Source organism: Dipodomys spectabilis, unplaced genomic scaffold (assembly GCF_019054845.1).
Source record: "Dipodomys spectabilis isolate Male_0828 unplaced genomic scaffold, ASM1905484v1 ptg000002l, whole genome shotgun sequence".
Classification (NCBI taxonomy): domain Eukaryota; kingdom Metazoa; phylum Chordata; class Mammalia; order Rodentia; family Heteromyidae; genus Dipodomys; species Dipodomys spectabilis.
In genome coordinates, this window is record NW_024870679.1 from 30,429,974 (window position 1) to 30,443,639 (window position 13,666).

At 33.0% G+C, this 13,666-nt stretch overlaps 1 protein-coding gene across 1 annotated transcript in view; it reads right to left on the bottom strand.

Moving 5' to 3' along the window:
• The window catches only part of LOC122109216 (serine/threonine-protein kinase TNNI3K), a 276,701-nt gene extending 265,367 nt beyond the window's left edge, over window positions 1-11,334 (bottom strand). The window contains exons 1-2 of the mRNA XM_042681475.1: window positions 11,295-11,334; window positions 10,623-10,731 (exon numbers count right to left, since the gene is read on the bottom strand). Of these exons, the coding sequence (XP_042537409.1) occupies window positions 10,623-10,731; window positions 11,295-11,334 (149 nt within the window). The remainder of the gene's footprint in view (window positions 1-10,622; window positions 10,732-11,294) is intronic.
• Window positions 11,335-13,666: the final 2,332 nt, after the last annotated feature.

The following is a 13,666-nucleotide window of genomic DNA, read 5'->3' on the forward strand; positions in this document are numbered from 1 at the left end:
TGCAGAAAGAAATAAAATCCAAATATATTGCAATTTCTACCAGCAGCAAAGTTTTTCTTATACTTTTATTGGGTTAGATTGTACAGATAAAGAAAAGTCTGAACACTGGTTAGCCACTGTGAAACAGATGCAGGTGAGAAGAGGAATGATTGGTGTAATGAATCCTTCCCTTTGTCTGAACAAAGATGATCGCCCCAGGAGGGACCAGTAGAGCCCCAGGTAGCTTTTCACAAGGAATGTAAAGCAAAAATTCTTGACCTCTTGAGGTCTTTGGTACTTCCAGCACATTTTCAGTAGGATTGTGATCTTATCAGTGGCCTCCAGGGTCAATTTCCAGTTGTCTCCTGCCTATTTAAATCTCAGCAGCTTTAGAGAGATATAGCATAGTCTTTGGTACATGAGTCAGGAGTCATACCATTTCTAAGTACTTATACTTGAAAAGTTCCCTAAATTCAGAACATTAGCATCAAGGCATCCAGTGAAGAACCTCAAAAGCTTTTGGAATTTTAAAATAGTAAAAGAAAAAGTGCTAATTTCCAGGGTTCTGATAAAAAGAGAAAAACTAAACTAAACTAAACTAAACTAAAACTAAATCTAGGCACATCGAAGAGCCACAGAGCAATGGAAAACTCCAAGGTTTGTTTTCATAGACATGGAGAATATTACTATACTAAACAAAGTCCTCTATGTTGCCCACATTAGAACTAAACTCAGTTCACCGATAAGGCCTGTGGTTATGACTTTGAATAGCCCTACTCTTCTGTCGAACTGGACTCTGCTCTTTTCTGCTATGGAGACTTTTACTCAACATTTGTATGAAATCAGTGTCCAAACATGAAAAGGGGAAGAATCAGCAACTGAGCTGCTTTGGCATTTCTCTTTGGTCTTTCTATTATCCAACCAATGAAATATATATATATATATATATATATATATATATATATATATATATATCTCAAGACAGAAAACAAAATGTTAGGATGGAGAAGGAGACCTTTCAATGTAAAGAACTATTATAACCAACCTGCAGCAGCCTAAGAGAAAAACAGGGCAAATGGCAAATACTAAAAGAAGAAAGTGCTCTGGAAATCCTGTGTAATAACAAATAAGTACAACAACAAATGTCTTGAAAATGTTTTTCCAATACACGTTATGGCTTGATGTTTTCAAAGTGGGGAAAAAACAAACAAACAAAAAGCACCTCAGTAGTACAGGCAATCCTTTAAAGCTTAGTTTTCATGGTTACTTTGGGATTTACATTTTGATTCTGCCTTTTAATTAGTTTTTCTTTTTTTCTTTTTCAACTTAGTAAGTTAATTTATCTCTTAAAAAACCCTCAATTTCTTCAGCTATAAAATGGGTAACATTTATATAAAATAATAGTGTATTGTGATAAATAAAGGTTAATTACTTTTGCATAACCTAGTACATAATATGTGATCAAAAATTGTTATTGTATTCTTATGGCTATTATTAGTGAAGTTGCTGTAAATATAAAACTTTCTTTGAAAATATGTGTGAGAGAATTTTAGCATGGTTTTCAAGCCAGTTTCATCCTTTTTGAGTCTTCACATCTGACAGTTTGAAATTTGTCTTAATTTTCATAATTCTATAATAAAAAATATCCTAAGCCTACAATGAGTCATGCATCTTAAAAATAGCTTTGACCTAGACTGCATATTTGTAAAAAGAGATAGCAAGTTCACTATTACAACACCTAGGACTTGACAGTAATTTGGAAACAACTACTGGAAACAGTTCTGTAAAGCACTAATAGATTCATAAGTAAATTCAACCCTAGAGCTATGCAAAGAACACAAAATCCAGAGTGGAAATGAAAAGAGGGTGACATAAAAATTACTTTACAGGAGAAAGTGAATGGAATTACTTTTATTCCACGATCTAGCTCTATGTCTATGTCTATGTCTATCCTTAATGTCTCTCATATCAATTATTAATCACCCACTAATTTGCCCATCTGAACCCATAATGGTCAAGTCAGACGGTTTTCAAGCCTCCTAAATACATTACTCACAACTTTCCAGATCCTTTAAATGTATTAGTTCTGGGAATACATATATATTAGACGGAATTGGACAACATTTGTAGCATCCAATAAATAACACTATGAGATTTGCAAACAAATACACTGAATGAATAAGAAATCTAAGGTGCTAAAGTCCATGTCTTTGTTACAATGCCCCATTAAATAAATGTCCATTGTTTACATAAACAAGACAAAGAATCATTAGGAACATTTTATTTAATAATTTATTCATTCATTGTATCTTGAACTAGACTTGATCCATCTATAAAGTATGAAGTCCTACAGCACCTTGCTTAAAATTGACCTGCTGCTTGATGGTTTTATTCTCTACTTGAATTTGATCCCCATGAAATTATGCAAATTTTAGTAATGTCAACAAGATAAATCAACAAATAATATACTTTAAAAATATTTATAAATCAAGTATAATTTTAGTACCATCAATTTTTGCTTTATAACTTTATTAACTAGAATGTAAAATTTTAATAAGTTACTTCCTAAATTTAAATCTCAGATCTCATCAAATTCTAGTCAAATGTTTCTGTTTTGATAAATGTAATTAAATTATTCCAGGTTTTAAAGCAATCTAGAAAAGAAATTTCATTTTCTTTTCAGTAGAAAAATAGGGGTGTATATAAATTCACTCCCAATTGAACATCACTTGTGAATTCTAATAACCTAGACTCAATTTATTTTTTAATTTCCCCTTACATTTTTTATTACCTGCCATGCCATACACTAACTTAACATATCCTAATGAGTTCATAGTGCTTGCTGGGGCATAGAAGAAATTCTTAATTAAAATGAAATAACTATTATGAATATATTTCTAACATAAATTCTGTCCTTAATGATTAAAAATTGTAGTTTTGTATCCAAAGGTTACTTTCTTTCCTGTAGCATAATAAACTCGTTTTCTTAGCCTTCACCTTTTACCCAGAAATGTATGCAGTTTTGTGATCCAATTAAACTTCATCCCCATTACCTCATCTTTTCAAAAGACATTTGACATGAGAATTATTGCAATGTACATTTGAATAGCTGGCTGAAAAATAATACCTTACTGTATAAAATATATAGAATCTCAAATATTTCTACTATTAGCTCATTGGCTGAAATGTATGAAAAGTCCAAGAAAAGTAGAATTCAAATAACTGATAATGTTTTTTAGAGTTTTCCACAAAACAATAGAAACAGAATAATCAGTTGTACTCACAAAATGTATTATTACCAAGAAATATACTGAAACATTTTTTCAGTATCTCACATTTCAAATTTGCAAATATATATATATATATTTATTTATTCCCCATACTTATTGTGAACACTTTCCCATGAAACTGCATTCATGAAACAACTTCAAAGTGCAACATTATTACTGACCAATGTGTATATATATATAGATACAATGTGTAAATATATTGGATATATATATATATCCAATGGTAACACGTATGAAAAAAATGATTAGTTTTAGACTAACGTTTAAGTCATGGAACAAGAAAATGATGACACATCTGAATTCTCTTGGGAGAGTTTCACATTTCATCTGAAGAATTAAAATAATAAAAAGGCAGCTTGTCAATAAAATTGACATAGTTCTAAACTATCTTATTATTTAAAATATATTGGAACAAAATAATTTAAATGCAAACTTTCTGAAAGCAGCATGTGAAGAACTAGGATGGTTTCAAAATTGTACGGAGATTTAACAGGCGTTGCCAGAGGCGGGACATCTTAGGAAATATTATTTCATCCCATTCCTTAGTAAAATTCGAATGCACAGCATATAGAAAAATTGTGGAATACCATAAGGAAAATGAGAGGAATTCAAAGATAATTTTGATCTATTTCTATTTCTATTTCTGACCTTGATCATCAAGTTCATGAACATCATGCAGTGGGAAATAAAAAAAAGACGGAAATATGGCTCAACTATAGAGATTGTGTAGGCTAGTTCAAGCCAGTTTAATTTGCTTAGTGTCATTTCCTTCAGGTACAAAATGGCAATTGCAATTCCTACGTCAGAGGACAGCAGTTTATAACTGTGCATTTGCTATGTGCCAGACTTTATGCTAAAACATTTCATACGCATGTTTTGATTCTGGTATCTAACACATATAAAACTACTTAGTAACATGAATTCTTCATAGTAAGCATTACATAGTTGTTTTGTTTCCATTTTAAGTGCTATACAAATAGTATTACAAATGAGTATATAAACAAATATAAAGAAATCAAGACAAATAAAGGTCTTTAGTGAATATACCCTGTTGCAGAGACAGGCCTATAAATGGATAAAGATATCATCTAGTAAGTACTAGTGTATTGACAAGACCAGAGGTGGCACAAAACAGGAAATACTCAGTAAATGGTACTTCTGAATATCATACCTTTGTTTCCTTTTCCTTCTTTCTCTTTTTCATTTTTTCCTGCTTCCTGATCATTACATTAAGATTTTTTAAGTTATGAGTGAATGCATAGAGGAAAGAACAGTTCATTTCCACTACCTTCTGTGCCCACATCAAACTCTCATCCAAAGATGCTATAAATTGGCATAAGAAAGATAATGGTAAAGGAGATTTCGACTGAGTTGTTTAGAACTACATTGTTCCTTACTATATTTTGAAAAAAATATATGCAAGGGAATTGTTATTTGCCATTGATAGAGCAATGGTATATTATGTTATCCACAATCTCCACTAGAGAATGGAATTTCTATTAAAATATTAATAAATTTATCAGTGAATGAACATAACCACATACACAAACCTGGGTTAACACCATAGATCCTCCACATATGACTTAAACTTTACATGCATCGTTTTGGAATTTGTATAAAATTCTCTATCTGCATTTTTAGATAAAGGCTCATGTCAGGAAGCATAACACTATTCTTTATCATAGCAATATACTGAATTATTATCAGCCATGATTAAAGATGAAAGGAGATTCTAATATTTACTCATCACCTAGATACTCAAATGTTATTGCATAATCTCTCATCTAAACTTAAAACTTCAGACCAATTAGTAAGATAATTTATATTCTTAACACACTATTTTTTCCTTGTTATGTTAAGCCCTCCCCACCCCACAAAAAAGAAATTTCCTAGAACGCTAACACAGAGATAAATTATTTTATTTTCAGATGGTTCTACCTGCATTGTTGGACTCAAAAATACAATATTGTATTTTCTTTTTGTTCTCTTGACTCAAGATAGACCATACATATCAGTTTACTTGCAATGATTATGCCTTCATCTCCTAACCAGTATCACTTCAAGCAAAACTCTCTGATGCAACTTGGATATCTTGCTAGAAGCACAGTTTTCAAACAACTAGAAATCTACGTATTACCTGAGGAGTATGTTAAAAATTCAGAGTTAGAAGATAACGTGACAAATTCGGATCCATTTTCATATGACATGGAAACATGGGTTATATAAGTGCTACAGTCTACTTTAACATGAGGTATCTGGAACACCTGAGAAGTAGGCCTCTAGATCGTGAGAAGCTTTACTTTAGCATCACTGCCCTCACTTCCAGCTAACAAGACATTTCTATAGCTGCCACATCAGGCTACCGGTCTTCACAAAACGACCAACCATTGTTTTCAAGAAATTTATTATTTTGATAAGCCTTATAATAGTCTCAAGTTTTATGAAATTCCAATCAAAATCTTTAAAATTTCTTTCAGATTTTATTATCGTGTTGAATTATCAAAACATTACATATTTTTAATTTCAAAAATATTTTCTTTTTCTTTTTTTGGTTGGTTATGGTGCTTGAACTCTGGGCCTGGGTGCTGTTCCTGCACTCTTCAGTTCAAGGCGAGTACTCTACCACTTGAGCCACAGTGCCACTTCTGGTTTTCTGGTGGTTTATTGGAGATAAGAGTCTCAAAGACTTTCTTGCCCAGGCTGGCTTTGAACCGTGATCCTCAGATCTCAGCCTCCTGAGTAGCTAGGATTACAGGTGTGAGCCACTGGCGCCCGGCTTTTCGAAAATATTTTCTTTAGATAACAATTTTATCTTACCTTTTCATTTTCCAAATGATAGTGAAGTATTTATAATGCATAATCAATAATATAGTCTTTTGTCTTTCATGTTGTCTTCATTTACCCAGTCAGTCAAAAAAAAAAATCCCTGCTCAGAGACTGAGATCTGAGGATTGTGTTTCAAAGCCAGCCTGGGCAGGAAAGTCCATGAGACTTTTATATCCAATTAATCACAGAAAAAGCTGGAAGCAACAAGCAGCATTGTAGCTCAAGTGATAGAGTGCTAGCAACCTTGAGCAAAAAGGAGCTCAGGGATGGTGCCCAGGCCCAGAGTTCAAGGCCCAGGACCAGCAAAAATAAAAAATAAAACAATTTAAAAATAGAAATGTCCAATTACCCAAACCCCATTATGATTTAGACCCTATACTCAGCATTTTTTACATTATTTTGCAACAATCATGAAAAATAGTTATATTTTACTTCATTCGTAGATGCAAATGAGGTTCAAGTTATCTAACAGACATACCTAAGGATACACCCACACACAGATCTCATATGAATTAAAAACCATGTTCATATTCATAGTCCTCCAAAACAGTTACTCGAATAGAATTTTCTTATCCAAGAATCCAATGCATATAATTTTGTGGATACTGTTTTTTACTTCTCCTGCACTTTCTCACTGTTACCCATCCATTCTCTCATGTTTTCTCTTCTGTTTTTGAAAATCAATGAATAGATCATGAGACACATCTCCTTCCTTTCTGTATTTGAAAACTATTGTGTTAGCTGGTATTGGTATCTCATGCTTGTACTCATAGCTACTGTGGAGGCTGAGATCTAAGGATCATGGTTCAAAGCCAGCCAGGGCAGGGTCATCCCTGAGACTCTTATCTCCAATAAACCACCAGAAAAATGGAAGTGGCTCTGTGGCTCAAGTGTAGAGTGCTAGCCTTGAGCTGAAGAGCTCAGGGATAGTGCTCATGCCCAGAGTTCAAGCCCCTCATCCAACAAAAAGAAAAAAAGAAAAAGAAAAGAAAACAATTGTGTTTTGTTCTTACAATTAGCACCTGTAATAGATTGTCTACTTCTGAGTTTATTTATATATTTTAGAATCTCTACTTCATTAAATTGTCAGTTTTGAACCAAGAAGTGCTCTCTCTTTGGAATGAGACAGATCTTACAAATCACATTCTAACAAGTTGTCATGTCGAAAACGAACTTTACAACTTTGGTGTGTGTGGGGGGATTGGGTGGGGGGGCGGGGGGAAGCTGGGAAGCGATGGGAAGGGTAAACAAAGGAGGAGGCTACAATGCTTGATAAGAAATGTACTCACTATCTTGCCCATGTAATTGTAACCCCTCTGTACAGTATTTTCACAATAAAAATAAATAAATAAATAAAATAAAAAAGTAAAAAAAAAACAAATCACATTCTAGTATTTACTGACTATGTGATCTTGACAGCTCACATTTTTTAGCTTATTATCTACCACAATTAGTATTATTCACCAAATATTATCATTGTTAAGATCAAATTAGGTCTTACATACAATAGCTTGAATATAGCTGGACCTCAAAATTGTGACGGTAAGTTCTGTAACATTGGTTTCTACCTGTCACTTCCACTATCCAAAATGTTCACATTGGTGCATTTACTAAATACGTAAGAAAAAAATCCACTAGAATAGTATTGTTAAAACCTTTGGTAGGCAAGGAAAGAGAAATGCTTCTGTTCAATGAGTGCTGTCTACTGAGAAGGGCTTAGTAGTGGGGAGGAAAAGAGAGGTTGAATTGTGTTAAAATATATTATTAATACATATGAAAATGGGAAAAGGATCCTGTTAGAAATGCTTAATAGGGGAGTGTGGGGAGTGATAGAAGGAAGGAGACAGATTGGAATTCAGTTTAAACATGTATGGAAATCTACCAATGAACCCACACTACCACCCTATAACTAATATAAGATAATTATACAAAAAAGGTGAATTATAACAACAACAAACAAACACGGAGACAGATTGGAACTCAGTTTAAACATGTATGGAAATCTACCAATGAACCCACACTACCACTGTATAACTAATATAAGATAATTATAGAAAAAAGGTGAATCATAACAACAACAAACAAACACGGAGATAGATTGGAACTCAGTTTAAACATGTATGGAAATCTACCAATGAACCCACACTACCACGGTATAACTAATATAAGATAATTATAGAAAAAAGGTGAATCATAACAACAACAAACAAACACGGAGATAGATTGGAACTCAGTTTAAACATGTATGGAAATCTACCAATGAACCCACACTACCACGGTATAACTAATATAAGATAATTATAGAAAAAAGGTGAATTATAATAACAACAACAAACAAACACAGAAAAGTTCTGGTAGTCAAGTGTAGTGGGGTATGCCTAACCATCTTTTCAGAAGAAGAAAGCAGAATGGCTGTAAGGTTGAGGCCAGCTAAGGAAAAAAATAAGTGATGCTGTCTCAAATTTAAAAGAAAGAGAAGAAAGAAAGAAAGAAAGAAAGAAAGAAAGAAAGAAAGAAAGAAAGAAAGAAAGAAAGAAAGAAAGAAAGAAAGAAAGAAAGAAAGAAAGAAAGAAAGAAAGAAAGAAAGAAAGAAAGAAAGAAAGAAAGAAAGAAAGAAAGAAAGAAAGAAAGAGAAAGAAGGAAGGAAGGAAGGAAGGAAGGAAGGAAGGAAGAAAAAGATGGGGATACGTCTCAAGAGCTCCTGTTTAACATGTATGAGGCCCTATGTTCAATTCCTAGTACAGCAAAACAGCTGGTAGTTTATGAGGTCAGAGAAAAACATCTATCTCAAGTCCAGTTTTAAGCTTAATCCTTGAAAGTATATGACTAGTTTAACATAGCTTGAAATATCTGCCACAAACTTTCTAAATTAAAAATAATAGTACATAAATGATGCTTTGACTTTATAAAATTGATGATTTTAAAAAATGTAATTCCATTTCATTCAGCATATTTATTTGACCCACTAATAGTTTTATGACTTGTGTTTAAATTCTATATTTATAATAATTTTCAAACAAAACAAATATACAAGTATATAACTCTAGTCACAATTCTATAAAAATTTTAAATATTTACCTGAATCGAGTATAATGTGTCATTTGAAAAAAAATGTTATTCTACTAGTATCTCATCCCTAATTTTAGTGCCATTTGTGGACAAATGGACAAACTTAAGTATTTCTGAAAGCATAAATGAATACTTATGAAGGTCTTATTAGTTCTACTGATATATTTCAAATAAACTATAGAATTGTGAGATAATTTTATTTGCTAATTATGTGAAATTTTTACATTGACTATATCTAAAATTTATTTGGTAAATATGTGGTTTGTATATTAGTTAACATTTGTTTCTTCCATATAAACTAGAAGGACTTTTGTGGTATGAGTGTGTTACATGAATAACATAACTGTGGTATCTGAGTTGCTATTCATTTGCAGAAAGTTCCTCCTATTGTCTGGCCTCAGTCCCTCCTGCTGTTAGAAATTTACTCTCTTCCCTAAGCCCCCTTTCCCTTGGAAAGGAAGGATATCCATGAGAACAAATATGTGAAATCAGAAAACAGAACAAAATTATTGCTAAAGGGCAAAACCTCTTGGTTAAATAAACAAAACAAACAAAAAAATTCCAGGCATCAGCCTTAGCCCCTTTGTGTGTGTTTGTTTTTGTCTTTTGTGGGGCCTGAACTTTGGGCCTGGGTGCTATATCCCTGAGTTCTTCAGCTCTAGCACTTGAGCCATAGTGTCACTTGCAGATTTTCTGCTTATGTGGTGCTGAGGAATGGAACCCAGGGCCTCAGGCATGCAAGGCAAGCGCTCTACCACGGAACCACCTTCCCAGCCACTGTCTTAGCTCCTTTTTCGTCCTTGCTAAAAAGTGAAAGAACATCTCTCCTGGCCCTTTTTTCTGCACATTTTGTATCTTCAGAAGTTGTAACACTGTCCTAGATCATTTTTCTCTTGTTATTATAAAACAAACCCCACTAAAAGCCTGAAGCCAATATTACATGTTGCTATAGGAGTATTCAGGTGTAGAATCAGTGTTCCATTAAGGGTAGCCTTTCAAGGTGACAGGGCCAGAGCATCTGTTAAAACTGGACTTACTCTCATTGTCTAAAGAGAACAATATGGTCAATACGCTACCTCAATTATATATGCTATTTAATAATTATAAAAATAATGATAAATAATGAAAAATAATGATAAATAATGAAAAAATAATTATAAAAATGATCTAATTTCACAGAAGATTATGAACAGCAATGACAGCTTGCACTCAAAGTCTATCCCGTAGGTTCTGTTCTTCCTTTAGTGAGAAAGTATGCAAGTCACATTTTAAGAATGTGAGCTATTTCATTTTGAGAGCTATGTGAGTGAAGAAGAAGCAACAAATTGACATTCTAAGACTTGGAATATGACTAGTTATATCCAAGGTGTTATTGACATCTATCTACACATACACAGAGGTTGAAAACAAGGTGGATGATGAAGATTTATGTAGAATGAATAATTTTGTCAAATTTACCCAAATACATGCGGTAGTTCTGTTAATTCTTTTTCCTTGATCTGCAGGTCATCTTGTAATCTTTCTATTATAATAATGTAAGATTCACTGACTTTCTTCTTCCACTCATCTAGCAAAGAAAAACAAATGGAATTGATTCAGAGTTGTATTATGTAAAATGTAGACATAGATAACAACATTCAAGTAATCAAAACTGTTTTTTATTCCAGATTCTACAATACTTAATTTAAATTACTGATTGTGGGTTTAAATACAGATGTTTATCTTTAAAATGCAATCATATGAATTGTAGTAATTAAGAACCCATTTGACATTGTAAAATATATTTACATAGAAGAATATATTTGACTTATTTCATTTGATTTTATTGTATTTTAATTACAGCAATCTCTAATTGCTAGACAGTGTTTTAGGTTGTAAATGCTAGATAGATACTTAAGATTCAATTCTAAAATCTCTATATTCAGCAGTACTCCAAGTTTTTCTATAACACTTTGCCAAGGAATTAAAACAATATTTTGTATGATATAGTATATGTTGTAAAAATCTTTCAGAGAAAATTGGGTTCAGATAAGCTCTACAATATTTCTTAAATTTCATACACAGTGAATTATTAGTTATTTTTTCACTACAAGTAAAGCAAACAACATTTAAGGAAGTAAGAATAATTACCAGTGCAAGTTTGGGTTGGTCTAGATTTGTAATTTCCCATTTGTAGATTTTTCCTTTCCCCCATGCAGTTCTTCACTTTACAAGATTCCAACTTCAAGTACTGTAACAGACTAGTTGAAAAATACTTTGATAGTCTGGCTAAAAATAAGCCAACTACCAAATGGAATGTCATGCAACAATAACAAAGAACAGAATAGTCCTGCTTTCAAGGGTGAGCACATAAAGGAACCTCATCAGTCTGATGTAAAGAGCTGCATAAAAAATAACTAGCACTGTTTCAATAAAATGATTTACTTCCATCAATTGATTACCTACCCAGATGTATTTTCATGGGCCTTTGTTTAATAGATCATGTAGAGATACGCAAGCTTCTCTAAAAGCTGTTGAAACTATTTATATTTTCTTTCAGGAACTTTTTTCCTCAGCTAAAATAAAAGCATTTGCAAAAGAGTGAGTGCTTATAGAATCTGTCTATACAAATAAATGCCAGAAACCCATATCATATAGTGTATAACTAAAGGGATGAGTAAAAACATTTGCCCGTGTAAGAGCTATAAAACTATTACTTGTAGCAACAAATTCTTAATGATATATAGTCTATGTTGTAAAAAAAAAATCTATGATTATCCTAGGTGATTTTTCTGACCATAAGATTCATAAATAAGAACCTAAATATTAGGTTTTACAAATGGCAACTTAGAAAACAATATTAATAAAAACATTGAGGATCAAAAAGATTGAATTTTGCCATATTCTAGACATTAGCCTCAGAGCTTTACATCTGTTTGTCTTGATTATCTCATTCCCTTTTGTAAGGTTGAGATTACTCTCATGTTAAAAATGAGAAAATCTAGAGTGGCTTGACATAAGTGAACATGTATATGATGTACAATAAATGAAAAAAAGCAACAAAGAAATTATCAGATACTTAGTTGCACATTCTTTCTAAATATTCTATTATTTCTAGGAGGTATAGATTTCAATCTTGATATTCACTTCCAGAAGACATACCTTTAATGTAAATAAGTATGGATTTTGTACTTACTACAATTTCAATATTTTAATAACTTTTTAAATTAAAAACAAGACACATTCCAAGATTTCTGATCCCTTCTCAACAAAAGAGATCCAATTTCATACCAGTTGTCTTCCATGATGGTAAGCTATAGCTGGAAAAAAAATAGCTATTTGACATCATAGACATCTCTGTCTTTGCTTGGCTACACTTATTTCCTTGTCTCTTCTTATTGGTGCATATCTGTCAAGACTTTCTATTTATTTTTATTTTATCTATTTGTGGTGTTTAAGTTAGAATTCAGGGCTTGATGCTTGCTATGTGGGTGTTCTATCACTTAGCCACACCTCCCTCCAGCCCATTTTTGTTTGCTTATATGTTTGGTGCATAAAATAATGCCTTATGGTTTTGAGTAGGCCAGCTATAACTGCAGTACTCCTGTTTGCCCTTTCTGCATACCTGAGGTGAGAGACGCACATTACTTTGTCTATCTAGGCATAGGAACAGGGCTGTCAGCCTCCTGAGAATAGCCAAATTTGTTTGTTTGTTTGTTTTTTGGCGGTTTGGGGCTTGAACTCTGGGCCTGGGCACTATCCCTCAGCTCTTCAGATCAAGGCAAGTGCTCTACCACTTGATCCACAGCAGCACTTCCGGTTTTCTGAGTGGTTTATTGGAGATAAGAGACTTATGGACTTTCCTGTCTGGGCTGGCTTTGAACTGTGATCCTCATATCTCAGCCTCCTGAGTAGCTAGGATTACAGGTGTGAGCCACCGACACCAGACTTTCTTGATTAGTTTTATTCCCATCTCTATCATTTCAGATATTCTATTAATGTGTATGTGTGTGACTATATGTATGCATTATGTGAAGGGTGTGTGTGTGTGTGTGTGTGTGTGTGTGTGTGTGTGTGTGTGTGTGTGTTCCTGAGTATGTTTATGTCCACATTTATGAAGGGAAAGTCAGTTTTTGTTAACATTATTTCTAATTTCTTGCCTGGGTCCCAAATTTGATGCACTACTTAAGGTTTTTTCTTTTGATTTTTCAAAAATACCTTTATTTTCTGCAAAAGGCTTGACCTAACAAATGAAAGCTTTGCCCCTTTGAAAACTACTTTTTCTGCTAACAGTTTGAAAATCTAGTCAGCAACTCAGTTGAATTCTCCCATGCCCTAAAGCAATAAACACTACTGAAATAAATGAAAAGAGAAGATAGCAACACAGCAAAATACCAATAGTGATAATGTCAATAATTACTTGCAATATTAACCATTCTCATACTACAATTCCCGAGTTCTAATTGAACAATCTCTATGAGCCTCTTCAAAGAATTCAAGTCTAGGTAATGGGATGAGAGAAG